The 26261-nt window shown below is 60.6% G+C and overlaps 3 protein-coding genes across 18 annotated transcripts in view; 1 reads left to right on the forward strand and 2 right to left on the reverse strand.

Annotated features, from left to right (window-relative positions):
- Window positions 1-33: 33 nt before the first annotated feature.
- CGN (cingulin) lies at window positions 34-16704 on the reverse strand. Of its 7 annotated transcripts, none has more exons than XR_013924226.1 (22): window positions 11490-16369; window positions 10190-11224; window positions 9915-10015; window positions 9624-9693; window positions 9304-9399; window positions 8837-8988; window positions 8362-8503; window positions 8067-8279; window positions 7544-7692; window positions 7126-7267; window positions 6839-7039; window positions 6392-6598; window positions 6051-6308; window positions 5368-5538; window positions 5096-5257; window positions 4530-4619; window positions 3276-3359; window positions 2267-2385; window positions 2078-2186; window positions 1804-1967; window positions 126-1727; window positions 34-85 (listed from the first exon to the last, which is right to left on the reverse strand). XR_013924226.1 is itself a non-coding variant. In XM_080368036.1 (22 exons), the coding sequence occupies exons 2-22, from the start codon at window positions 11742-11744 to the stop codon at window positions 1586-1588; spliced, it is 4062 nt and encodes a 1353-aa protein (XP_080224162.1). In that variant the 5' UTR covers window positions 11745-14414; window positions 16424-16461; the 3' UTR covers window positions 75-1585. The 7 variants fall into 7 exon arrangements, 6 of the variants coding, with proteins under 6 accessions (XP_080224162.1, XP_080224165.1, XP_080224164.1 ...); XM_080368036.1 differs by adding an exon at window positions 16424-16461 and having other exon boundaries at window positions 75-1727; window positions 11490-14414; XM_080368039.1 differs by lacking the exon at window positions 11490-16369 and adding an exon at window positions 16609-16704 and having other exon boundaries at window positions 75-1727.
- Window positions 16705-16855: 151 nt separating this feature from the next.
- Window positions 16856-19619, forward strand: PSMB4 (proteasome 20S subunit beta 4). The gene is made up of 7 exons (XM_080368132.1): window positions 16856-17018; window positions 17230-17436; window positions 17853-17999; window positions 18166-18247; window positions 18347-18463; window positions 18966-19054; window positions 19481-19619. Exons 1-7 carry the CDS (start codon window positions 16897-16899, stop codon window positions 19491-19493), a joined length of 777 nt encoding a protein of 258 aa, XP_080224258.1. The 5' UTR covers window positions 16856-16896; the 3' UTR covers window positions 19494-19619.
- A 1376-nt stretch (window positions 19620-20995) lies between these two features.
- Window positions 20996-26261, reverse strand: part of POGZ (pogo transposable element derived with ZNF domain) — a 45239-nt gene continuing 39973 nt past the window's right edge. For all 10 annotated transcript variants that reach the window (XM_080368044.1, XM_080368047.1, XM_080368046.1 and 7 more), the window contains 5 exons: window positions 25937-26077; window positions 25404-25463; window positions 24945-25057; window positions 24353-24377; window positions 20996-24222 (listed from right to left, as the gene is read on the reverse strand). In XM_080368044.1, coding sequence (XP_080224170.1) covers window positions 22650-24222; window positions 24353-24377; window positions 24945-25057; window positions 25404-25463; window positions 25937-26077 — 1912 coding nt within the window. In that variant the 3' untranslated portion in view covers window positions 20996-22649. The remainder of the gene's footprint in view (window positions 24223-24352; window positions 24378-24944; window positions 25058-25403; window positions 25464-25936; window positions 26078-26261) is intronic.

Consider the following 26261-nt stretch of genomic DNA (forward strand, 5'->3'; position numbering starts at 1 on the left):
CCGCGCCGTGCCCGGCAACAAGCCCCGCCGAGCCCTCGCCGAGCCAAGCCAGGGCCTGCCCGGCAGCGCCGAGCGGTGGGGTGCCCTGTCGAGCCGTGCCGAGCCGGGCCAGAGCCGTGCTGAACCCTGCTGAGCCGCACCCAGCCCCGCTGAGCCATGCCAGAGCTGTGCCGAGCTGTGCTGAGCTGTGCCAGAGCCGTGCCAGAGCCGTGCTGAGCCACGCCGAGCCATGCCAAGGCCTGCTGAAGCGTGCCAAGCCATGCCAGAGCCATGCCAAGCCACGACAGAGCTGTGCTGAGGCCTGCCGAGGTGTGCCAAGCCGTGCCAAGCTCTGCCCCAAACTGGGGTCACGCTCAGCCATGGGAGCCAGCGCCGCCTCCCCCAAGCCCCCGCTCCCCCCCCCCCCCCCCCGCCGTGGTGCCCATGGGGGAAACTGAGGCACGGCGGGGCCCTGCCTCCTTACCGGGCCGAGCAGCCGCTGGGGAAACCGAGGCACAGGGTGGGGACGGCGGTTGACCTCGGCCCCGACACGCGTGTCCGGGAGGAGCTGAGGACAGAACCGGTTGTGCCGGGCTGGCTCAGCCGCAGCGGGGACGCCGTGGGCCGGATGCTGGGCACGCCGAGCCTGGCACGGCCCTGGGCGGTGGCGATGCAGAGCCACAGCCCACATGGACCAGAGGGGACAGAGGTGGCCCTGCTGTCGTCACCGTGTCCCATCCCTGCTGGCTCCCTCCCAGTTAAATGTCACTGGGGCACGGGAGGGGAAACTGAGGCAGCAGGGACAGGGCTGGCCGGGTCACTGGGTGCTGTCCCAGCCCCGTGCTGGCTCCGGGATGGAGCCAGCTCGGCCCTGCTCGAGGCCATGGAGGGGAACTGCGGTAACCACCTGCCAATCAACGCAATGGCACTAATTAGTGGTTGGCAAGACTCCCATCCTCGTTAATTAGCGATAACAAGGATTTATCTCCAGGCCAGATCCAGCGGAGCGGGGAAGGAGCTGTGCTCCCTGAGCTGGGCAGGAGCCTGGTGCCGCACAGCCCGACGTGCCGGAGCCTGCGCCACCCCTTGGGCCCCAGATGGCTGATGAGCCACAGGCATTAAAAGGCTCAATTTTATTTAAAATATCACTTGGAGAGGGGAAAGGGCAGTGGGGGGATGAAGGGTGGCTGCGTATAAAAATAAGCCAGGGTGGCCGGAGCCGCAGGTGCCCCCAGCCCCTCCGGCCCCGTGCTCCGGCTGCTCCCACAGGAGCCTGATCCCTGGGGCCACATCCTGGACCCCAGGGCCATGGTGTCCGGCGGGACCCGGTCACCGAGGGGTGCGGCGGCTGCAGTGGGCAGCTCCCCCCAGCAAAACATCACGGTGCAAACACACCCTGAGACCCGTATGAAGACCAAGAGGCAAGACAGTGTCAGGGATGGGGGCGTCCCCCCATCCCACCGCTTCTTGAGCGGCACTTCCCTTCACGGTGGTGTTATTGGAAGAGTTTTTGCATCGAGTGGCAGCAGCTGCGGTGAGCCTGTCACCCGGCCTCTGGGACGCAGCTCTGCTCTGGGCTGGAGCGGCCGGGGCAGCACGGCGGGCGTCAGCAGGAGCTGGTCTGGAGGCTGGCCTCGTTGAGCAGCGAGGCGATGGAGGAGGGCCCATAGGCGCTGTCGAACTCCTCATCTGAGCTGAGCTGGTCGTCTTGCAGGGAGGAATCAGTGGCCGAACGGGCGGCCTTGCGCCTGAGGAGGGAGAAGAGGGGTCAGCCCTCGCCTGGCACTGGGGCTGGGACCCCCCCCCCAGCCTGGAGCCCCCTACCAAGCCTCCTTCTCCAGCGCCTTGATGCGGTTCTGCAGCTGCTCGTTGAGCTCGTGCTGCTCCTCCAGCTCTCGCTGCGCCTTCTTTCGGGCGCCCTCCAGCCGCTCAATCTCCTCCTCCGCCTCGTCCACTTGACGCTTCAGGGCCTTCACCCGCAGGCTCAGCTGTGGGGAGACGGCGCAGCTCCCATGGGATGGGGATGGCCGGTGCGGAGCAGGTGCCCAGGGGTCCCGAGGCCGGTCGGCATCTCTGAGGGCTCCCGCCCACCACCTACCTGGTCCTTCTGGTTGCTGACGTGCTGCCGCTCGTCATCGATCTGGATGGTCAGCTCCTTCACCTTCCTCTCCAGCTTGCGGTTGGAGGACAGCAGGACGCTCTTCTCCCTACGGCAAGGCACGGGGTGGGGGATGGCACCCGGCGAGGGCCAAGGCACCCCCGAGGTGGGGGTCTCTGTGCCCGGTACCTCTCCTCTGCCTGCAGCTTGTCCTGCAGCTCCTCCACCCGTGCCTCCAGCTGCGAGACGTTGCTGCTGGGTTTCTGCAGCCCCTCCGAGCTGGCCAGGCGGTTCTTCAGCTCCTTGTTCTACAGGGAGAGAAGAAACCCCAAAGCCATCCCGGTCACCCCCGCGGGGCTACCAGCCCCGGTGGGAAAGGCACAGAGCCTGGCTTATGTAAATCCCGGCGGTGAGTCAGGGCCCAGAATCCCTTTCCTAAGGAGGAGACCTAACGAGCCAGGTTATGTAACGGCAATTAGCCGCGCTGGCACCAGCCGGGGCACGAGGCGAGAGCGGAGGGAACAACGATGTACTGGGGACCACTGGTCTGCAAGAGCATCAGCTCCGCGATGCCCATCGCCGCTCAATACCCCCGTTCCTGCTCTTAAACACCCCTGTTGACCAAAAACCCACAAACCAACCCCAAAAGCACCACAAAGCCCCGCCCCGCACAGCGGCATCGCCCAGCTTCGTCAGCCGGCACCGGTAACGATGGCAGCCACTGCTGGGCCAGGCCCCGCGGCATCAGCAGTAGGAGCCCCGTGTTTTTCTTGGCAATGGGAATTCCACACCGGGAACAAGAACAGCTCGAGGAGCTTAGTTCCCATCGATCTGTCTCGTTAAGAGCCAGCTTGGGGTTAGCTAACGAAGGGATCGGTACGCAAGCTGGCGGGGAGCCGCGAGGAAAGGTAGGATCCAGCAGGAGAGCCACCCTGGGGAGATGCCAGACAGCTCCAGGGATGCTCTGGCCAGTGATGGGGAATGAGGAGGATGGGACGGGCCGTATCCAGAGCAGGGAGGAGGAGGGGGAACTTCACAGCAGGAAAAGCTCCTCGGGAACACAGTCCCTCTCCCAGGGATGCTCCGGAGAGGAGCGGGGCCCCGCTGAGACGCTTTGCCCTGCATCTCTTGTGGGACAAGGGGTCTGGCCACCCCCACGGCCACGGGCTAGACCCAGACCCTCGCGGTTCAACCTTACCTGCCTCTCCAGCGAGGCTTTGTCACACTCCAGGTCCTGCCGGCTGGAGCGTTCCTGCAGCAGCTCTGCCCGCAGCTGGTCGATCTGGGGACAAGGACGTGGCACGGGTTGGCTTTGCCACGTCCTTTGCCGCTGCATTTGCTCGGCGAGAGGCCAGGGTCACCGCAATTTCTCCCCGTGCCACTGGCGCTGCAGAGGACGGGAAGACCCAACGCACCCAACAGCTGCACGGTGGCTGTCCCGTGGCACACAGCCGGTGTCGGTGACACCAAAAACCCCCGACAAGAGGGTTTTGGCTCCTTCCTAAATCAGTTACCACCATTCTGGCGAGCAGCCCAGAGATGAGGGCTGCAGTTTTCCACTGGAGGGTTTAAACTGGTTGGACTGGGACTCAGGGATCCGGGTGTGCTCCCAGCTCTGCCTGGCACCGCGGGGCACAGAATGGGTCTGAGCCACCAATGGAGCAAAACCAGAACCACCGCAGGGGCCTTCTTCAGGTTGACCGAGGCGAAACACGCAGCTTTGTGCATTATTTTCAAGCAAAGGAAATCAGAGTTCATACAAAAAATTGCTTGAACTTTACTGGAGCGGCCCCAAAATCCGGTGGGGCCCCCTCTGAGCCGAACCCAGCTGCGGTTTCGTGCACATCCCAGCTCCGCAGACACATCCAGCATTTATGGGAAAAGTCTCCCCCTGGGATGCGCCGCTTTCCCAGATGGAAAAATAGGAAAACCACCCCTGAGGGGTGGGAATCCCCTTTCCAAGCCCCAGGCTGGATCCCGGCGGGGCAGGAGGGACACAGGCTGTAAGCAGAGGAGCTGCCCCAGATCCTGGGAGGCTCGTCGGGCACCTCCTGCCCACCCGCAGAGCTCAAACACCGGCTCCGCTTTGAAGGTAATAAACAGGTGGGTTGAGAGGGAGGGGAGAGCCTCGAGACCGGCGTAATTTACGCCCCAACTTCCTGCACAAACACAAACCTCACCCTGTAATTTCAGGGGATTTCTTTTTTGTTGTTTTTTCTTTCTCCAAGCTTGTATAATTTCCGTTTGTGCCTGAACCAGCTTTCCAGACACCGTCATCTCGGTTGTGTTTAGAGTGACAGAGAGCTCCAGCTTGCTTGCTAATAACTAATTAATGGGGTTTTAACTCCAGTGACCAGTTGTACCCGAGGACCTGAGTTATCCAGCACTATTTTGCCGGAGCCAGGGGTGGCTCTGCCATGGCACCAGCCAGGTTCGGCACCGTCTGCCCTACCTGGTCTCTGCTCCGGTTGACCCTCTCCGTCAGCAGCTCCACTGTGGTTCTCTCCTCGTCCAGCTCCACCTCCAGGCGCTTGGACTTCTCCTGCAAGGGGATGGGAAGGGTCAGCATGGGCAGGGGGACAGGCAAGCAGGAGGGGCTCAGGCCAGCGAGCCAGGTGCCGGGGGAAGGGGCTTTGCCCCCACAACGCTCCCAGCCCTGCAAAACCCAACCCAAGCAGCCCGGGAGGCTCTGGCAGGCGGGAGAAGGGAGATGCTCAGATATGAGACCCGGCAGTTTGATGCTGTGCAGCCCCCCGTGCACCCACCACCCCGCTGGGGGAGAGCAACCCGCAAAGCGAGGGCAAGCAGCAAGCCAAGCCGCGGGGCAATGCCGGGACGGAACTGAAACAAAGCCGGCTGCGCTGGCAATTAATAAATATTAATATTAGGAGCAGCACGCCCCCCGCAGCGCTGCCAGGCTGCGTAACTCCCCATGGCTGGGCGAGCTCTGCCCCTTGCTGTTAGCACACAGCACTGCAGGGATGGGGTGAGCGGTTTTGGGGTGCCCGCGCTCCCCACCTCCAGCGCCTTGACGTGCCGCGAGCGATCGTCCTGGGAGCGCTTCTTGGTCTCCATCTCCTGCTCGAGGTTGTGCAGGCGCTGGAGCAGCACCTCCTTATCCAGCAACACGCTCTCCCGCTCCGCCTGGCTGTCCTGCAGCGCTTGCTTCAGCCGAGCGACCTGTGGCACGGAGGGCAACAGTGTCACCATGCGGGACGTGTCCCCGGGCTCCCCATGGAGGGTCGAAGAGGACAGCGTGGGCACCCACAGCCCGCCAGCCCTCGCCGCACCTCATCCTGCAGCCGTCCCATGCTGAACTGCATCTTCTCCACCTCGGCGCCCCGATCCTTGGCTTGTTTTTGGGAGTCCGTGATCTCCTTCCGCGACTTCTCCTTGAACTCCTCCAGCTGCGACTTCAGCATGGTCAGCGAGCTGTGTGACTCCTCTGTCATCTGCTCCAGCTGCGGCAGAGCGGGGACAGCTCAGGAGCTGGGGACCAGCCTCTGCACCCTGTCCCGAGCTGACGTGCTCGAGGTGGGAGAAGATACCCGTGGGCACGGAGCCGGCAGGGACAATTCGGCCCCGCGGGCTCAGGAGCATCGTGGAGAGGGGTGCAAGCCCTGCCAGAGCAGCCTGGATGACTCCAGGCTCTGAGCAGGCACCAAGCTCCTGAGGAGCTGCCTGGAGAAGGGCAGGGGATGACCTGGCCCTGGGACACCTGGGGATGCTGATCCCTGGGGACAACGTGGTTTTGCAGAGTCTCCCCGGCCATCGGGGAAGGATCAGTCCCAACCAGCTCTGCAGGGAAACCAGATCCATGCCCAGAGTCCTGAATCCCCCCGCCCCAACCCAGCGAGGGCGTCTCAGAGATCCCCATCCTGTGGCACAGAGACCAGGTGTCACGGCACACGATGCCCCATGGGACAAGGGACCTGGGGGTGCAAGTGGCCCTGGAGCCACCCATGTGGCCAACCTCTTTGTTCAGCTTCTCCGTGGTGCGGTCGAGCAGGCGCTTCTGCTCCTCCAGCTCGCTCTTGGCACGCTTGAGCTGCTCCTTCTGCCGCTGCTCGTCCTGGTAGGACACGCTCAGCTCCTGGTGCTCCTGCGTCAGCCGGGCCAGGCTCCGCTGTGCCTCCTCCAAGCGGGTCTCCAGCGACCGCTTGGCTATCAGCAGCTCCTGCTCCCGCTCCATGGCTTCACCCAGCGACTCCTCCATCTGCCTGCGCTCTGCCTGCAAGCAGGGATAAATTCGGACTCCTTCCCATGGCAGGAGAACAGCTCAGGGCAGTTCAGGAATGGCTACAGCCCCAGTACCTCCAGTTTGGTGACCTTCTCCTTGAGCCGTGCCTGGGAGCTCTCCCAGTTCTCGCCCAGGCGCTCGTACTCCTTCAGCTGCATCTCCATCCCAAGGATCTTCCTCCTCAGGTCGTCATTCTGCTCCTGTACCTCCCGCAGGCTGGACTCCACAGTCTTCCTCGCCTGCTCCGACGCTTCCCGCGTGCTCTCCAGGGATGCCTTTGCCTACAATGCAGCCATGGCACGGGGTGGACCCGGGGTCAGCTGCTGAGCCAGGCAGGCTTGGAGGCCAGCTGGGGCTTGCATCCATCGGGAGGAGCCCAGGGTGGTGGATCCAGGGCTGTGGATTTGCCTCATCGCCCCCACAGCTGCAAAACCTGGGGCTCGCCGGAAGGCGTGAGGACACCCACAGTGGGGAATCAGCTCGTGGCTGGGCAGGGGCAAACCCCTTTGCCTGGTGCTCACCTTGGTGGCCTCGTCCCGCTCCTGCTGGAGCTGCTGCAGGTCCCTGCGGTACCGCTCCAGCTCCCCATCGCGGCTGGACGCCTCCTCCTGCATGGTGCCCCTCAGCGCTGCCAGCTCCCGCTCCCGCTGCCGCACCTGCTCCTCCTGGCTCTGCTTCTCCGCCACCAGCTCCCGCTGCGTCTCCCGTGCCTGCCGCAGCTCCTGGGATGGAGGAGACAGGGGGTCAGCGACCCTCAGCGCTGGACATGGTCCCTGGTGCTGCATGTGCCTGCTCCCTCCTCACCCACCTTCCTCAGCGCCTCCAGCTCGCTGGGGTCCACCGCGCTGCTCCGCGCCTGGTCCACCTCCTCCCGGGCAGCTGCGAAGCGTTCCCGCAGCTCCCGCAGCTCCTCCTCAAACTCCTCCCGCTCCAGCTTCACCTGCAGCAGCCTGGAGAGAGGCAGGATGAGGCCATCCAAAGCCATCCCCGTGTCTTTGTGTCCCACAGCCCCGCTCCCAGGTCCCAATATGCCTGGGAGAGCGGCACCCGGCTCGGCCATCGCCTTCTTCCCCATGTGCCCAGGGTAGGAGGAGGAGAACCAGCCCCATCCCAGCTCCCGACACGTTTTAATGGGGTTTGAAGTAAAGATGCTGGATGGTTGCGAGTGGCTGGGCCTCCCTGAAAGCTGTTTGTGGCTCTGGCTCAGGCACAGCCCTGGCACTTACTCCTGCTTGGTGTTGCGGAGCTCGTCCTTGTTCTTCTGGAACATGTCCCGCCAGTGTCCCGTCTCCTCTGTGCTCTCCTCCAGCTCCCGCTGCAGGTTCCTCACCACAGCATTGATCTTTTGCCTCTCTGACTCCAGGCTGGCCTGATCCTGGATGGCAGCGTTGAGCGCTCACCCACAGAGTGGCATCCTCACGGGATGCTCCAACGGTGCTGAGGTCCTGTCCCGGTTAATGCTGCCCCCGAACCAGCCCAGGAACCCCTGCAGGGACCTGGGGAGCCCCCACATCTCCGCACATTGGCTCCACCCACCCCCAGCACCTCCACCCTGGAGGGTCCATTGATGGAGTGAGAGCTGGGTGCCCCAGTGGGGTCAGTTTGGGGCAGGACACAAACCCCATTTCCAGCTCAGGACTATTTAAAGGGGGAATTCAAGGACACCAACTCCAAGACGAGACCCTCCCCAGCCACAGCCAGCAAGTGCTGTCCCCCGGCTCGCCCCAGCAGCCCTCCTCATGGCCGGACCTGTGAGATGTCCTCCATGCTGCGCCGCAGCTGGTCCATGTCGCTTTGGTACTGCTGCCGGACGCGGTCGAGCTCCTTGTCGTGGCTGGCCACCTCCTCCTTGAGGGCTCCCTTCAGCGCCGTCAGCTCCCGCTCCCGCAGCCGCAGCTGCTCCTCCTGCCGCTGCTTGGAGCTCAGGGCCTCCTCCAGCTCCTCCCTGGTCTCCAGCAACTCCTGGGCGAGTGGGATAGCCGGGCTCGGTGGCAGCCGAGCGGCACGGAGGGAATGCTCAGCCCTGGCGCAACCAGCGCCGTACCTTGTACAGGGCATCGCCGTCCGGGGACGTGCCGGAGCCCTGGCGCAGGTGGTTGAGCTCTTGGTGCAGCACCAACAGCTGCTCCCTGCAGTCGCCCAGCTGGGTCTCCGCCTGCTCCTTGGCCGATTTCAGCTCGCTCAGCCTGGGGGGCAGCACAGGGCCCCTGGCAGCCGGGCAGGGACCAGCCCTCCCCCCAAGACCCCAGCCACACCTGAGCCCCGAAGGGCTGGGGCTGCAGCACCCACCTACGAGCATCCACACTGGTGAGCGGCTCATCCCGGCACAGCAAAGGGGATGGGGACAGCGGGGGTGGCAGCCACTCACCCTGCTCTCCCCCAGCCCTCTCTGCATCCCCAAACGCCTCGGCCACCCTCCCACCACCCATCCATCTGCATCCCCACATGCGGCACAGACAAACGGCCCCAGTCCTGGCGCGCTCGGCAGTGTGGCTGCAGACTCCGCTGGTGGCTCTTACTCTTGCAAACTTCTCTGCAGCTCCTGGGTTTTCTTGTCCAGGGCCCCACGCAGGCGCTGGCTCTCCCCTTCGGCCTCCCGCAGCCGGGCCTCCAGCGCCCGAGCAGAGCTGCTCCTCGCCGGCTCCCTGGGCAGCTCCAGCTTCTGGCGCAGCTGTGGGAGAGGGGACACCGGGGTGGGGGGCACATCAGTTATGTCCCCTCCTGGGGGCAGATCAGCCAGCGACTGCAGCGGTGCTCCCGGTCCCCCCGCCCAGCATCCCCCAGCTCTGGCAGGGACAGGAAGGATGCTGCAGCCCCCCATCCCTGAGGCACCCCACCGGGCTGCAAAGCAGCCAGAGAAGGTTTGGTCTCACCTGGGCACCCGAGCCCAAGGGAAGGGGGCTCAGAGCAGGGACCCACTGCGCTTCCCCCCCCGCGGGGATGCACATTGCCACCCAGTGTCCCCCAGCCTCCCGCTCGGCTTCACCTTGGTCTCTTCGTCCAGCTTCTCCTGCAGCTCCTCCACCTTCTTGGCCAGCTCACGGTGCTGGGGCTGGGAACACGCCGCGTCCTTGGTGGGTGCCTGGAGAGACCCCCCAGGCTCACCCGTGGGTTCGGGGTGCTGCAACCCCCCAGGGCCTCAGCCGGGTCCCCAGCCACTGCCTGCCAGCTGCACACCGCTGGGGTCCTGCCCTTGGCACACTGGGACACGGTACTGGGAAGGCAGGAGCCGCCGGGGGTGTTTGGGGACCGGTGTCTCCCCCCACCCCGCAAGCAGGGAGTGGCACTGGGATAGCTTTAACTCACTGCCAGCTCCTGCATCCTCTCCAGCAGCCGGGCAGTTTTCCTCTTCAGGGAGATTTCGCTCTCGCTGCTCCTGTGGGTGTCAGAGCAGAAGGAAGCACTCAGGGATGGGGGCGCGCAGCCGAGCCGGGGGGCTTTGCTGCTCACTCCCCCAAAATCCTGAGCGCCTGCTGGCTACGGGGGCATCCCGCTCCCAAACCACCCTACAGCCCCCTGGCCACAGCTACCAGGGCTTTGGAAAAGGGGCAGGGAGTGATGGGGATGCTCGGGGTGGGGGGCTTTGGGGGGGCTCACCCCTCCTTCAGGATGCTGTAGATGACCTCCTTGGGGTGCTCGCTGCTGCCAGGCTGGGTGACCTCCCGCTGGTCCCGCAGCAGGTCCGGGGTGGATTTGAGCTGCCGTGAGGGATAAAAAAGCTCAGCTCCAGCAAGGACATGAGTCCCACCCCCCCACCCCCTGGGTCCTGCTGCTCCGGTGAACACCGGTGCTCGCCTTTGTGCCCGTGTGGGTGCCCCACTCTAAGGGGCTTGTGACCCCTGTGATCCCAGCAGGATGCGCCCCCCTGGTACCTGTAGCTCTGCACGGGCTTTGCTCTGCAGCTGCTCGGCCATGGGCTCCTCCACGCCCCGGCTTGGCCGTGGGCCCCTCGCCCCCCTGTCCTCCATCCCCCCAGCTCTGCTCAGGTGGCCCAGGCTGCTGGTGGGCACCGGGGGCTGGGGGCGAAGGCTGCCGGCCTGGCACTGGGCACCACTCAGCTCCCCAGCATCCAGCACGTCGCGGTGGGAGATGCGGCCGTCCAGGCTCTGCGAGCGTTTCCTCTCCTCCGAGGGGATCCGGCCCCTCCTGGCCGCCCGCCCTCGCGGCTGCACCTTCCCGTCAAATTTGCTGATGAGGGAATCCACCGAGGAGAGGGGTTTGGTGTCCACGTCGCTGCCGCCGGCGGCTGCTGCAGCCTCCGTGTCCGAGGAGGCGTCCTTGCCCCCGGCCCTGGAGCCAGCAGCCTTGCTCCGCTCTGGCGCGATGTTCATCATGCTGCTGCTTCTGCTGCCGGCCAGGGCCCGGGGCTGCCGGCTGCCACCGGCCCATGGAGCACCGGTGGCAAAGGGCTGGTCCATGGTGGCACTGAGCAGATCCCCGTGGGACTGCGACCTCCGCAGCTCCTCCCGGAGCAGCCGCTTGCCCGGTGGAGCCTTGGGGGCCGTCGAGGCACTGCTCGCCTCCTCATCCGACGTGCTGCAGGACGAGCCGCGCTGGGGCGGCCGCCCAGCGTAGGGGTTCTCCGGCAGGTCCGAGTCAGAGCTGAGGGAGCCGGAGAGCCAGGGGCCGGCGGGGGGGTTGGGGTAGGAGCCCTGGCTCTTGATCTGCACCCCGAAGGAGTCGCCGCCCTTCTCGCCGCTGTTGAGGACCACGAAGGGCTGCCCCGCGATGCCCTGCACCCGCACGGCCACCCCGTAGGAGCCGGGCTTGCTGCGTGTCTTGGGGGGTCTCCGGGGCTCCTGCAGGTCATTGATGAAGCGGATCTGGACACCGTAGTCCACGGGGCTCTGCTTCTCTTCCATCGCCGCACTCGCCGGCCACTCCATCCCAGGGCTCAGCACGCGGTCCTGGGGAGGGGGGGAGGGCACAGAGTCACCCGCAGACCAGAGGCAGCGCTCGGCGAGGGTCTGGCGGCGCCTGCCCACCCCACGAGGATGGGTGCCAGAGGACAGCCGGTGCCAGCGCTGCAGCGTCCCCAGGACAGGATGGGGACAAGGCTCGCTGTGCCCGCACCGGCATCACCCGGCTGCTCCCGGGGGGATGCTGGGGAGGGCAGGGAGAGCGACCCCCCCCCCCCCCCTCCACACCCGGCATCGGCAGCCGGACCCTCACCGCGCGTTGTGCCGCTGGCCCCTGGCAGCCAGACCCCGGGTATGCGGAGGGGAGGCAGCGATCCCAGAGATCCGGAGATCGCAGAGATCCCAGCCGGGCTCCGCAGCCGGGCGCTGCTCCCGCTGCCTGCCAGGCGCCTGCGGAACGCCGCAGCCTCGCTGCAGCCGGAGCTCGGGCGCCCCTCAGCATCACCCCCAGCGCGGCCGGGGCAGCCGCCCGCGTCCCGTGGGGAGGGACAGAGATGAGCAGTGACATATTGGGAACAGCGTGATGTGACCCTCCCCCTCGGCCCCGGCGGCACCCACGGTGATACCGGCTGGCGGGAGACCGGAGGACGCGGGGGGGGGGGGGGGGGGGGGGGGGCGGGGAGGAGCTCACCTACGGCATCTGGGGGGGGGGGTGTTAAGTGATGGAAAAGCCCCAGATCAGCCGCCTCGCCCCACGGCACCGTGCTCACCCCCACGGCACCGTGCTCACCCCGGCTCCGAGCACCCGCAGCGGCTCCTTTCCCTGGATTAAGCGGGATGCCAGGAGCGATGCGAGGTGCCGAGCGCTCAGCTTGCACCCGCACCCCTGGTGAGTGTCCCAGGGGCACCCCAGGACGCAAGGGGACCCCAAACTGGGGGGGGGTGGTGTGTGCTTAAACACATACCGTGCATGGAGAAAAAGAAAATTGCCAACCCAGACCCCCACGCTTTCAGCTTAGGTCTTTGCCCCCAGAGCCGCCGCAGCCCAGAGCGGAGGCAGGGATGGACCGCGGGGTGCTGAGCTCAGCTGGATGCTGCCACAGCCTCGCGCCAACGCCGAGCCCACCTCCCCTCCCGCGCCCGCTGTGCGGAGCAGCTGGGGCCGGAGCCCCGCTGCGTGGGACCTGGTGTTGTGCGGGGAGACAGAAGGTGCCGGCGGTGGTGGGGCCGGAGGAGCCGCGTGGGCCGGAGGCGGCAGCAGGTGCGGTGCCGACCCCGCTGGGCAGTGCCAGGAAGGACGAGCCATTCGCTTCCCCCGGCCGTGCCAGCTCCCCACCGCCGCCGTCTGCTCCCGTCCCCTGGCCAAACTCGGCAGGGGCAGCTCCTGCGCCTCCTCCATTTTGCTGGAGTCACCACGAGCCCTTGGGGTCTCCTGCAGCCCCCCGGCCCCAGCAGCCAGGGCAGCAGCCTGCAAAGCACCGGCTGCTTATTCCAGAGGCGACGGAACCCAGGAGCCACCAGAAGGGATGGGAGAAGAGCCCCCCCCATGAGCTCGTTATCCCTGCATGGTGTCCAGCTAACGAGATCAGCAACAAACACCAGCCTATGCGACAACACCCCGAGCCCAGCGCCCGCAGCCAGAGCCCCTGCAGTGAATCCCACCGGTCCTCCGAGCCATCGGGATGGGGGGTCTGGGGGGAGCAGGACAGCCACCAACCTGCCGCGGGGAACCGTGGAGAGGGAACTGGCTGCAGGAACGAGACTTGGGGTTTCCCGCAGCTGCCAGTGTCCAAAGTGCGGCGGGTGAGGAGGAGGCTCAGCCCCCGGAGCCCCCGGGCTGGGCACCATGAGGCCTGAGTGCAGCACCCGCCTTGGGAAGACCTTCGGATGGGCGGCGAGGGGTGGCACGGCATCCTCGCGCGGCACTGGGGCTCGGCAAGCAAAGCGCCGGCTGTGCCAGCACTGCCGCTGGCCAAGGACGTGGCTCTGCCCCCCTGCCCTGCCCTGGCACAGGCGGGAGGCAGGTGGCCGGTGACCGCAGGGGTCTGCCTGGCTGAGGGTCTGCACCGGCCCCAGGTGCCTGGCTTCGCTCCCGGCGTTGGGGGGCTCTGGCAGCAGCAGCGGGAGCAGGTGAGCCAGGCCGGTAATCTGCCAGGAATGCCTCCCTCCTCCTGGCCCGGCTCCAGCTCGCAGATAAAGGGGCTGGAGCCAGATCACATTCCTCTGTGGAAACAGCCCCGGGAGGGGATTTCACTGGAAACCACAGGGAAGGAGCCTGGAAGCCGGAGGGGGGGGTCGCAGAGTTGGGGATAAACCAGGCGGGTTATTGTCACCTGCTCCAACACCGCAACCCTGCCCCGGGTCGGGCTGGTGGCGGTGGCACCGGGCAGGGGGTCCTGCAGCTGGGCAGGGGCGGGCAGCGATGGGGCAGGACAGGACCCTCACCACAGTCACGCAGCTCCAGCATCACGCTGCCGGCCGGCAGTGCCGGGGTGGCGAGCAGCCAGCTCCGCTCGCCCGGCTCAGCGGCACAATAAGCCCTTTGTGCCGACGACGTTAACCCAGAAAGTTGTTTTGCAATTCGCAGGCGGTGCTGGAAAAGGCTCCTACACTGAGCGGGGCTCTGCGCTCCCTGCCAGCGCCAAAACCAGCCAGGTAGGGAAGGCAATGGCAGCCGGCTCAGGCTGTTCCTCCTCCATCAAGGTCAGCCAGGTAATTCGACCACACGCCGAGGAGCCGGCACCGTTCCCATTGCCACCAGCACCCATCTCCGAGCCACCTTGCTCCGAACCGGGCAGCTCGTGTGGTGGCTGCAGCCCCCGAGTGTGGGGAGCAAACCCCACTGGATTATCCCACGGCACCTCGGCCCAGACCGACATGGCAGGGAAAGGGCCAGCAGGGACGCACAAAGCCCGTGTTTCTCCCCAGTCACCTGTTTTTTGGCTCCCGGCAAGGTTCAGGCTGTTCCCACCAAGGGTTCCCCTCCACCCCATCGGCCGTGCCGCTCGCTCGGGTGCGTTCGCACACAGTTGCTTGGGGCCAAAGTCCGGGGATGGTTTCGGGCGCGGGCAGCACATGCCGTGCCTGTGCCCTGCCCGTCACCGGGCCAGCCCGTGCCGACACCGCCAGGGACCGGCTATTCCTGCTCTCCTGCAAACTCCGGAGCCTGAAACCTCGATAAGTCCTCAGCCGAGCACACGAGCCGCCAGGCGGGTCAGAGGAACCGAAACCAGGGCACCTGTGTCACGCAACAGGGACGGGCTCGCCAGGGTGCCACGATGGCAGCAGGGTGACGGCAGCAGGGCGATGGCAGCAGGGCGCAGTGGCTGCCAGGGGACACCACGGCGGGGGGTAACGGTGGCCCCTGGGGCTCCCACGGGAGCTGATAAGAACCAAATTCCTTCCCATCCGCCCTCAGGTTAATCATCAACCCGATGCTGAAAATCCCGTTCCCTGCCCGCTCCCAAGGCCAGGTTTCGGGAACCGAAAGCCCCGTCCCCTCCTGCGGGACCCCAACACCGCAGGGTCAGAGCCACAACCATCGCCGTGCCGAGGGCCACACTCCTCCGCAGCGCCCCAGGACCACCGGCGCGGCACTGGCCGCACTGTGACGTGTTTACCACGGCACCCATCGGATCAGTTTACTGGTTTCCAAGCAAGTCGTGCCTTCAAAACCGGAATTATTTTGATCCCCACACTCACGGGGATAAATATTTCCCCGGGGGACACCGGCACGGAGCAGGGAAGAGCCGCGGGGACATAACGCAGCTCTGCACGAGGCAGCAGCTCCCCGGTGCTGCAGGGTTTGGGGGCTCCAGCTCTACCCCAAATTAGGGACCCCCGTGTGTCCCCCTGCCACCGTCCTGCTGCCATGGCCAGGACCGGCTCAGCATCCCCCCAACTCTCCATCCCTGGGCAGCGCCTGGAGGCGACACTGCAGCCCCCACCCCCAAAAAGAAGACGCCGAGGGGGAAATGCTGCCACGGCCGCACACAGCGGGGGGCTGCGCCGCAAACCTCATCCCCGCCGGACAGAGACGCACGGCCAGGGCTCCAAACCAGCTGGACTGGTTGGGGTGGTGGGAGAGGCCAGGCAGCCCCCAGCCCGCCGCCAGCGCCCCTGGACCATGGCAGGCAGGGGACGGGACCAGCACAGTGGGGACCTCGAGGTGCACGTCGGTCATAAGTCGGGTGGCAGCAGGGGTGACACCCAAGCCCCACATTTTTCTTTCTTATTTAAAGAGGCTGCTAAAAACGAAGCCCTGGGTGCCCGGTGAAGCCTGAGGGTCTCCCGCCCCACAGCGACATTCCCGGTGGCCCCAGGGCTGCTCCCCTGGTCCCGGCTGCCACTTGCCCTCCCGGCTGGCGCCTCCGTGCTATCCAGGCAGCATTGCCCAGCACCCCTATAGCGGGCCTATGGAGGGATGCTATAGGGTCCCTGTATGGGAGCTCTCCTCAAAGGACAGGGCACCTGCAGACACAACTTCCATAGGGAAAAGCCGAGCCCTTATGGAAGGGGCAGTGCCCACAGCAGACAGGTAAAGGCACTTCTATAGGGGCCATAGGGGACAGCAGATCCCTGATGGAGGAGAGCTGGCACGACAGGGACAATCCAGGTCCTTCACTGGGGGAGCAGCCTGAGGGCTCCCTATAGGATCTGCTATAGGGCAGGTCACACCCTGGGGCAAGAACCCCTGCGGAGACTGCTATAGGGCAGAGCACATGCCAAGGACAAGGGACCCCACAGCATCTTCTATAGGGCAAGGTTCCCCCCCAGAGAAAAGCCCCTACAGGCCCAGCCCCTATAGGTTCTGCCATAGGGTAGAGCATGGCCTAGGAAGCAGAGACCCTACAGCCCCAATTCCTATAGGCACTGCCGCAGGGCAGGGCACAGCCCAGGAAAGACAACACCTACAGTCCCAGCACCTATGGGCTTTGCCATGGGGCAGGGCACACAGAAGAGATAACAGCCCCTATGGCACTAGCCCCTATAGGCTCTGCCACAGGGCAGGGCACAGCCCAGGAAGGGCAACACCTACAGACCCTTCCCCTAAAGGCGCTGCCATAGGGCAGGGCACCCTCCCTGGACAGCCACCCCTATGTGCCGGCCCCTATAGGCGCTGCCACAGGGGACCCCGGGACAGCCGCCCCTATAGGCGCTGCCGTACGGGACGCTGCCATAGGGGACCCCGCCACAGCCGCCCCTATAGGCGCTGCCGTAGGGGACCCCGCCACAGCCGCCACTCACCGCCCGCCGCCGGCGCCGCCGGTCGCCGCTGCCACCGCAACCTGTTACCTTGGCCCAGGCCCCGCCCCCGGGACCGCCCATTGGACCGCGCCAGGCCGGGCCACGCCCCAAGGCGAGACCAGAGCCGCTACGCCCCACCCCCGGCCACGCCCGCCGGCGCTGGCCGGCCCCGGGAGGGCACTCACGTGACGCGCGCAGTGCCGGAAGCGGGTTGCCGCCATCTTGGGGAGGGAGCTGCGGCCGGGGCGGCGGCCCCCTGTCTTTCGGGGACAGCGCGGGGACCAGCGGCGGAACGAGCCCTCGGCCCCAAGGGGCGAGTTTCGCCACACCCAAGATGGCGCCCGCGCCCAACCCTCCCAGCGGGCCCTGGCCGCACCCAAGATGGCGGCGCCCCGCCTCGCCTGGGCCTACGGCGGCCGGGAGGGGCCGCGCCCCCGAAGCGCCTGCGCAGCGCGGGCCGCACCGTGACTAAGATGGAGGTCGGGGGAGCGCGGGCGCCGCCGCCGTTCTGGGCCGGGGGCCCGGCCCCGGGGCAGACGTACATTCCCGGCGCGCCCGGCCCCGCCGCCGGCCTCCTGCCCTTCGGCCGGACGCTGTGAGTGCGGGGGGCCGGCGGGGGGCGAGGGGGCTGGGGGCGCTGGGGTGGCCTCCGAGGGGCTGGGCTGTGGGTCTGGGGAGCCGGGGAGGAGCAGAGGTGGGAGCAGGGGGAGCGCTGGGGCGGGGAAATTGGGGCTGGGGGAGGCCCGGGGGGGCGAGGGCTGAGGGCCTGGGGGAGGCCGCGGCCGCGCTGACCTTTGGGCCTGCAGGAGCCCCATGGTGACGGGCACCTCGGTGCTGGGAGTGAAGTTCGACGGGGGCGTGATCATCGCCGCGGACATGATGGGCTCCTACGGCTCCCTCGCGCGCTTCCGCAGCATCTCCAGGCTCCTCAAGGTGAATGACACCACCATGCTGGGTGCGTCCGGTGACTACGCCGATTTCCAGTACCTCAAGCAAATCATCGACCAGATGGTGTAAGTGCTCTCACCCCGGCCGGCTGCGGCTCCTGCGGCCCTGCTCGGGCCGGGCCAGCCCCCACCCTGCTGTGGCTGGCGCCGTGCTGCCCTTTTCCCAGTCCTTAAAGGGCTGAAACATAATTAAATGCGTTTACTGAGCAGGGACAGGACTGGGCTGAAATCCCCCTTGTCCGCTGGCAATGCCTTTGGTACAAGTGTCTTTTCCAAATCCTCTGCTGAGCGCTGTGGAGAGCAGTTTCAGTTGCTCTTTGTGGCCTTTGGCTGTTTCGCCTCTTGTAGGGAAGGTCTTGCTTGGACACAGCCCGCGGGGAGCTCGCGGGAGGGTGCTCTGCGTGGTGCAGCAGGGGATGCTGCTGTCCTTTCTGGGTGGTTTCTGGCTTTTCTTAGTTGGATGAAATTTCTACCCAAATTAGAATCGATGAGGAGCTGTTGGGAGATGGCCACAGTTACAGCCCGAAAGCCATTCATTCGTGGCTGACGAGGGTCATGTACAACCGGAGGTCCAAGATAAATCCGCTCTGGAACACTGTCATCATCGGAGGGTACTACAATGGCGAGAGGTGAGCAAGGACGAGCAGCGTGGAGCAGGTGGTGGTTATATTGTGTCCTTCCCCAGGGCTGCCTCTCATGGCATGGGATTTGGGAGGTTCTCTGGCTACGTGTAGCCGCTCAGAAGTCAAGTTGCTCTCCGGCACAGCCAGCACACTCACAGATCTGTCCCTTCAGCTTCCTAGGTTACGTGGACATGCTTGGCGTGGCCTATGAAGCCCCTACGCTTGCTACAGGTTACGGAGCGTACCTTGCTCAGGTAGAGTACGCTCTTGCTCTGCTCAGCTGCTAAAGCAGCCTCAGTGCTGGGTGACTGAGCTGTCAAGCTTGTGGGTTTGTTTTTTTTTTTTCCCCCCAGCCCCTGATGAGAGAAGTCTTAGAGAAGAAATCCAGCCTGACGAAGGAGGAGGCCTGTGACTTGATTGAGCGTTGCATGAAAATCTTGTACTACAGAGATGCCCGATCATTCAACAGAGTAAGTGCCCAGCTGTGCCCTGCCATGCCTGTGCGCGCCTCGGGCTGCTGGTCCAGTCTTCACCCAGGGTCGCCTCTGGTCACAGGGAACCTTGCAGTAACTCCCGAGTTGGCAGAGGGGGTGTAGTAAGAGATCGCGTTAGCGAAGCTGTCCTCCAGAGTCAGCCTCCCCTGGTGCCCTGCGCCTCAGAAGAGCACTCTGAGTCTCAGCAAAGCTCATCTCTGGTGTTTTCTGAGATCTGATGATGCTTCTCCCATCTCCGCAGCTGTAGCCTCCAGAGGCTGCAACCTTTTAGCTTTGGGAGCCTTTCTGTCTACTGTCAACTACCTCTGCTTGTCCACAGAGGAAAATGTTACTGAATGCAAAGCCACATTAAAACAAACCTGTTTAAAGGACGGCTGTAATTACTGACTTACTGATTAGAGCTTTCACAGGGCCTATCCTAAATCCAGGTCTGGAATTTGGGCTTTATTGAGAACTTTCAATGTTTTTTTGTCCTCAGTATGAAGTAGCTATTGCAACAGAGAAAGGCGTGGAGGTGGAAGGACCATTGACCCTGGAAGCCAACTGGGACATTGCACACCTTGTCAGGTAATGCTTGCTGGATTACCCACGCTTTGAGCTCTTGGCCTGCGAGCTGGGAGTCCGGCAAATCCTGAAGGCCCAAAATAAAGTGGTTAATGAGAGCTGGGTGATGTGCAGCTGTTGCAGGATAACGTCCCTGCCACGTGCCTCAGTAGTCTCCTTGATCCCTGCTGCTCCCAGATTCCTCACGCTCTGGGAGGCCGCTCTCCCTTTTACGGCCGAGCCCTGAAGGCATCGGTGTGAGTTCTTTGGGCATGGGAGAGTTTTTTGTGGGTGTAGAGCCTGCTTTGCTGCCTTTGTGCTTCCTCAGGACAAGCATCACTGACAGGCAGCACCCGATAAAAGTGAAAATGGTGATTTTTGTTAGTGCAGATGTTGAGCACGCCCAGGTTTTGTGTAGTATCCTGACCTATGTAAATATCTCCTTTGCAGTGGCTTTGAGTGATCTCCGAGGAGCTGCTCCAGGATGTTGTGTCCACGTTATCACCCTTTATACATGCTGTAAATCTGTTACTCCTTTTGAAGTTCTGATCTGACTTGTTTTGGAAACAAAATAAACCTGTTAAGACAAGCCTGTGTGTTTGTGCTATGGGTGGGATGGAGTTTGTGGGATGCCCCAAAAATACTGATTTCGGGAAGTCTAGTCCTAGTTTCAGGTAGTGAAGGTTACTAACAGCTGCAAGGCTTTAGTTTTGCTGGAGAAGGGCAGCAAAAAAAAAAAAAAAAAAAGCAGCTTTTGTTGTTTTCTTGCCTGGGGTTCTGGTAGGTACCGTACTCTGTTAGATGTGTAAATGCACCGGCCTCCGCAGTCCCTTCACCGGATCGATCGGGTGTGTGTCAGCTGGGTCACGGTGCTCCTCACCGCCAGGATGGGGACAGTGCTCGCTTTCCCCCGTGTCTCCAGCGAAGGTTTTGGTTGCAGGTTGGCACGTTTTGTGCAAGTTGCTTCTCGATTTGCCCTAGTTAAAAGAACAACCTGCCGGCTGTAACGGGAAGCACGCTGTAATCCTTTGGGTGTTCCAGCAATCTGGGCTACTGTGTGGCACGTGCCGTGTCTACCCTGTGGGTGCTTGTGGTCCAGGCAACTCGGAGTTCTGATCTGGGTGGGTAAAAAGCCTTGGTCACCCTTTAAAAGCCACCTGTGGACAGAAGGAAAACGCATCTTTAAAGATGTTTTCTGTTTAAAAAAAGAAGTATTTGCAAACAGCATGCAGCTGAGCATAAGAGTTGGATGGGTTCCTCCTGCTTTGGCTGAGCAAGCGCTGGCACTCCTGGGGAACGTGAGAACCGTGGTGCCTTCGGCTGTTGGACGGGAGTGCGGGTGAGCGCAGACAGCGCTGGAGCAGCTCTCCCAGGCAGTGCGATGGGCTGGACAAGAAGGTGAAGCCAGGAGGGGAAGGCAGCGTTCCCAGACGGAGGTGTCAAGCTTGCCTACCTGCTGGCTCCTTGCTACTCTCCTGTACCGCCTCCTCCAGCTGCCGAGCTGCCGGGCTCCAGCGCACGCAACCACATCATCTCTGACGGTGTCGCACGCCACATCCTCACAAACATCCACGTTTTGCGCTCAGTGCCTGTCCAATGCACCAGCTGAAAGCACAGAGGGCAAAGATGAAAGGGGTGGTGGGTTTTAGTTGCTTCAGCGTTTTCTCTAGTAACAGATCAGAACAAGCCAGCCCTCCCCGCTTCCATCCCACTGCTCTGCCCACTGGGAGCAGACACACAAACACAAGGGCTCCGGCGATCGCCCCACAGCTCCCGTCGAGGTGCTGTGCTGCCGTTACGTGCACCTCAGAGAGGGCCAAGTTGGGTATTTCTTTGCGTTACATGAAATAAATTAATAAATCATATTGAGTGGTATTTGCTACTACCTGAGATAAACAACAGCAAAAATATTTATTCAGGAGAGGATTTTATTAATGATTTTTCAGACTTTTATTTAAAAAAAAAAAAAAAAAGAAGAAGAAAATCTCACTGGGGAAGAGTAGGCTGTTCCACTGAACCTACTGAAGTTCAAGGGCAGGCAGGGGTGGCAGAAATGCAGTCAGACAGAACTCTGCCTCGAGTGTTAATGCCATGTAAACACATTTAATTACTGTCCCATCTCTGGGATTCTTCAGGACATGCGACATGACTCTGCATCTTCCCCCCGCGAAGGGCGCGGAGCGGGACCCCAGCCTGCAGAGGAATCTGCGACGCATGGCAATATTAAGCATTATGATATCACAAGAGTTAAATAGTTTGTAATAAAAACACATGTTTATAAATCCATTTCCCTGGTTTTATTAAATGTTCCACTTATGTACATTTTAAAGATGAACCATTTACAGGTCTGCACATGCTGCCTCCTGCTTTCCTTGGGTAATAGGGAAGGTTCACAAAACCTCTATGGAAACAGAAAGGTGCAGGTGCTTCTGAATTCTGTATGTCAAAATGCTTTCCGTTTATACCATAATACATACAATTAAAAAACCCTCAAACATGCAAATTGTAGAAAAATTTAAGCTGGCAGTGAAAAATAAAAACAAAGGTCTTCTTTTTTTTTTTTTGTGCACATCACAGTTTGTTTCATTAAACCAGATTTCTAATTCTAAGGAACGTAGTGTCTGATGCCACTGGTTAAAGCAGGTTTATCAACTATTGGTAGTTAAAAGGTCAATGTTTAATGGTCCGTACAGTTTTAACTCCCATCTACTGTACAGGAAGATCAAGACAGACTTGACTTTCCTCTTCCACCATGTACCCTCTGTCAGTAATTCTTTGGAGCAAGGTGGGTGCCAGGTGGTTTCCGGGGTGGAGGAGAGGAACCACTGCACCGTGTCAGAAAGTCACCGGGAAAGCAAGAGGTTTGGGTCGGCACTGCCCCTGACTCCCTGACCCCGGATCGCAGTCCAACCCCAGTTCAAAGTGTCGTGGCTCCCAAGAAGCTGCGCTGGCACTGAACAGGCAAAATGCTTTTGCTTGTGTTTTTACCCTGCGTCCAAATTCACAAGCAAAATAATTACTCTTCTTAGAAAAAAAAAACCCAAACAAAAACCAAACCAATACCCCCCCCCAAACCAAAAAAAACCCCACCCAACCCAAAACAAAACAAAAAACCAAACCAAACCCAAATCTTAATGGCCAATTATAGAAGGTTCACACATTAGAGCAGTAATTCATACCTAAATTTTCCACAGAAACCTAAATCTCTGGGTCAAGTGTTAAAAAAAAGAAAAAAAAAAAACCTGTGTTAAGACAACCAAAGAGATTTATATACTGGTTCATTAGCTACATATTTTTTTTTTCCTTTCTTTAGAAATGGTCACATTGACAATGTATAATTCAAAACATTTCTGCACAATAAAAACAGAAAACTATGATACAAGTGAGGTAAAGAAAACGCAAAAATATTCACCCACAATATATTTTCAGAAAATACCAACACAGTGATTTTTCTTTTAAAAAAGCACAAAACTTATAAATGAACAGCATAAATGGCTATTTATCTGAGTGATCGCCTACGAATTTCCTAAACCCACAAATCCACAGGGAAGTGTAATGGTCTCATCCAACATTTATTTAAAAAATAACCCTTTCAGGATCACGATTCACAGAGCAGTGCTCAGATTTCCATCAGATCCAAATCAGCATCTTCAAAGCCATAAAATGATTCAGTCTCGCTTTCGCCTTCGAAGAGCTGATGGAGGATTTCTGGGTCTGCAGATTCCTCGGCCTGGGTCCGATCCTGGACCTCGGCTGCCGCCGCCTCCTGCTGCTCCTCATTCAGCTTCAGCTGCTCCTCCAGAGAGGCAATCAGCTCCTCCTGCATGTCGGCGTTGCGCGTGGGCGAGTTGGCCGTGCCGTCCGGCCCGGGCAGCACGCTGGCCACCAGGAAGGACTGCTGCACAAGTTCAGGAGAGTCACTAATGACCTCCAGGACCTCTGCCAGCCAGCACAAAACCAGCTGGAGAAGAATGTCCGAGTCGCACGTGGAGTCCGCCATTTCCTTGGCTTGCTCTTTCCACTTTTTATGCAAGAAATTTTTCACAGTCCTTTTTATACAAACATCCAGAGGTTGGATTTTGGAGCTGCAGCCGGCAGGGACAACAGCCGGCAGAGTGCTGGAGGCACTCAGCAAGGAAAGTACTTCCTCGGATAGGTGCGTTCGGTGACAGTCCAGCACGAGCATGCCCTTGCTGTTCTGGCACTCCGTGTGCTTCTGCCACACTCTGGACGACCACAACTCCATGACTTCATCGTCGCTGTATCCGTTCTCCTTTGCTTCCAACATGATAGATTCCGGCACGTTGGCGGGCTGCTGTACGTGACCCCGGTAGAAGACCAGCGTTGGGAGAACGCTCCCGTCGGCAAGGATCGTAAGGACAACGTCGCACCAGGGCTCCCCAGTTCCCACCGTCTGCAAGGCGTTCTCCTTCCGATCGTCGCTGCTCAGCACCTCCATGTCGAGGAAGAGAGAGATTTCGTCGATGGCCGCGATCATGGAGAGGGGCAGGTCTTGAGTGTGGATCTGCCGCTGCACGAACTCGATGAAGCAGCTGGCGTTGTCCTCTACGTCTTTGGGGAGAGGGTGGGCCACGGCCCTCCGCGTGTGCATGCTGAGGTTGTGCCGCAGCATGAACCTCACCGCCCACTCGTAGGAGATCTTGAAGCCACCCTCGAGGGATCGGCCAATCTTGGTGGCCTTCTGGAAGAGAGTCTCCTCGTTCACAGGCAGCTGCTGCTCTCTCTGCGTGAGGACCCACTCCGCTAGCTTCTCTTCAGCCTCTAGGCTGAGGTACTTGCCCTCTGACAGGGATGCCAAGTTCTCTTCTTGGAAAGCTTGAAACCTTCGTAGCCAGCGCTTGATCCGCCTCTGAGGATTTCGGAAGTGCTCCGCAGCCTGTTCCGTGTTGCAGCACAAAGCAAACAGTACAACTCGCAGCTTTTTTACTGACAGCTGCTCCTTTTTGCTTGCAGGCTCAGGCTCTTTTGTTGGCTGCTCATCTTCTTGAGCATCAATATTTAAGCACTCCTCTTCCTGGCAGACCAGAGGTCTGTTGTAGGCTGCTGGTGCCAGTTCAGGCTCCAGGTCGTCTTTCGCAGGTAGCACGGACTTTGTTTTCACAGTAGCAGCTTTACTTAGGGAATAGGTAGGGCACGTGTTCTTCATGCTTTTGTCCTGGAGCTGAATGTGCCTTGAAGGGAGAGAGCACAGGACCTTCTTAAAACCCAGAGAATAAAGCTGTTGAGGGAAAACAAACAAACGAGGGGGGGGGGGGTGTGCGAAAAAAAAAAAAAAAGGCCCACCAAACCCAACGGATTTACCTGGAATGTGATATCCAAGTAGGCCCTGTTGAGAAAAACAAAACAATGAAAACATTTGTAGCTTAGCAAACAAACACCAAGTCCGCGCAAGCAAACAGGGTCTCTCTGGGAGGAGGATCAGCCTCCTGCTGCTGTTACTCCCAAGCATCCCAGGATGCGGCAGGAACAGCCAACACTGATCCAGCCAATCAAACCCAAGCAGCAGCCAAGACCAGAGCGCTCAGGCAGGCAGAGCAGCCACACCAGCAGCTGTTCCGCCACCTCCGTTGGCAGGGACAGGAGGAGCCAGGTCAGGGAAGCCAGGCTTTGGCTGGACCCCTGCAGGCGATGCCCACCCAGCTTCCCAAGCTGCGGTAACTCACAACAAAGGGCAGAGGCGGCACTGCCGGGCGCTGTGCACGGCCCAGCACCAGCAGCTGCTTAAGGCCCACCCGGTGTCACCGAGGTACAATGATGTCTGGGAGGAACAGAGGAACCCACCGGTGCTCAGCTGATGCTAAACACAGGTGTGTTTGACCTGGAGTCATGAACTGATATTATTTTGCCCCACGTTATTTTTTTGCAACTTTTCTGCTCCTTTTTGAATTCTTACCTCGGAAAATAACGTTACTAAACTCATGTGATGGATTGAAGACCAGATGTTTGGCCATTGCATCACCCTCGGATGTTACAAAGAGACAAGAGGAACAGGACAGCTTTACACCACTGGAAAGAAAAAAGGAAAAGGGAAAAAAACACAAAGAAAGAGAGAAGTGAGCTTAGTTTCCGATATGAAAATATGTATATGTACATCCCCTCACTAACAATTAGAAAAGAAAAAGTTACCCTCCAGTACACACAGGCAGTGTCCCCGCCCTGAAACATTAACTCCCACTGGAAAGCAATGGGAGTCTCAACATATTGCCCTTAATTCAACATATTTTCCTGTGTGGTGAAAAATAAACAGAGCTTCTTCAGAAGCAGATCATGAAAGAACAGAACTGGCAGATCAGAAAAAGGACGTGCATAAGATTCCCAGGTGATTAAAATAAGATGACAAGTTTTCCATTACCAGGCAGTATAGTTTTTAAACAAAGCCAAGTATTTTGGACTCTTCCGAGGAACATGGTTGCTGTAAGACAAAAGAGTTTATTAAATGTCAGAATTATTCTGGGTATTTGAAGAGCTATAAACCCATGCAAAACACAGCACATTTACAAAGACAGACCCAGTCCTGGTTTTAATAACGTTTTGCCTGCCTTTTTAAAGTTTTTGTATTACCAAATTTGAGAATTTCAAAAGAAATCCTAGGAGCACTGAAAACGACCCTTTTCTGCAGCAGCACGCAGGTACACATATCGTCAGCTACGATACTGATACTTTGGAAAGAACCTCAGCTCTTGCGCTCAGTTTTCTCATCTCGTTTGAGAACCACCACCCATGTCTGTACCAATACAGAAAACGTGTCCAGCCTCTTACAAACCACGGCAGCGAACTGGAATTTCCCGACAGCCCTTCCTTACAGTGCAGACAGACAGACACAGAGGTGCTACTGCATTCAGGGAGGGGGAATTTCTACTGCAGCGTTCAAAGAATCACACATACTTGATCATGTGGTTGGCGTAAGCTCTGGAGCAGCAGGTACTGTAACGACACAGCGAACAGTGCACGTAGGTGGGAAAGTGGTTTGGGAAGTCGGGGATTTCGAAGCTGCACTCCAGACAAGTCTGCCTCCCCAAGACACTCCTGAAGGTAAGAGGGATATTTTCGTTAGCGTCTGAACAGGCAGGTATCTCTGGAGTTATAACAAGCATCAGGACAGAGAAGAAATTAATGACATGTAAACCTTCAGAAGTCTGCAGTGCAACTAGTCTCATCTTTCGCCCTAGCTTCCTAGGGTGCCTCAGTGCCAGGCTAAACATTTTCCACT

Source organism: Falco punctatus (assembly GCF_963210335.1).
Source record: "Falco punctatus genome assembly, chromosome: 18".
Taxonomy (NCBI): domain Eukaryota; kingdom Metazoa; phylum Chordata; class Aves; order Falconiformes; family Falconidae; genus Falco; species Falco punctatus.

Excerpts from the sequence above, each read along its gene's own strand:
- PSMB4 (XM_080368132.1), top strand. The coding sequence starts at position 16,897 with ATGGAGGTCGGGGGAGCGCGGGCGCCGCCGCCGTTCTGGGCCGGGGGC. Across the intron at positions 18,000-18,165 it reads GGGTACTACAATGGCGAGAG|CTTCCTAGGTTACGTGGACA; the intron begins GTGAGCAAGGAC and ends CTGTCCCTTCAG. Across the intron at positions 18,248-18,346 it reads ACGGAGCGTACCTTGCTCAG|CCCCTGATGAGAGAAGTCTT; the intron begins GTAGAGTACGCT and ends TTTTCCCCCCAG.
- CGN (XM_080368036.1), bottom strand. The coding sequence starts at position 11,744 with ATGTCACTGCTCATCTCTGTCCCTCCCCACGGGACGCGGGCGGCTGCC. Across the intron at positions 4,620-5,095 it reads GGCACGTCAAGGCGCTGGAG|GAGAAGTCCAAGCGCCTGGA; the intron begins GTGGGGAGCGCG and ends ATCCCCTTGCAG. Across the intron at positions 1,968-2,077 it reads TCAGCAACCAGAAGGACCAG|CTGAGCCTGCGGGTGAAGGC; the intron begins GTAGGTGGTGGG and ends GTCTCCCCACAG.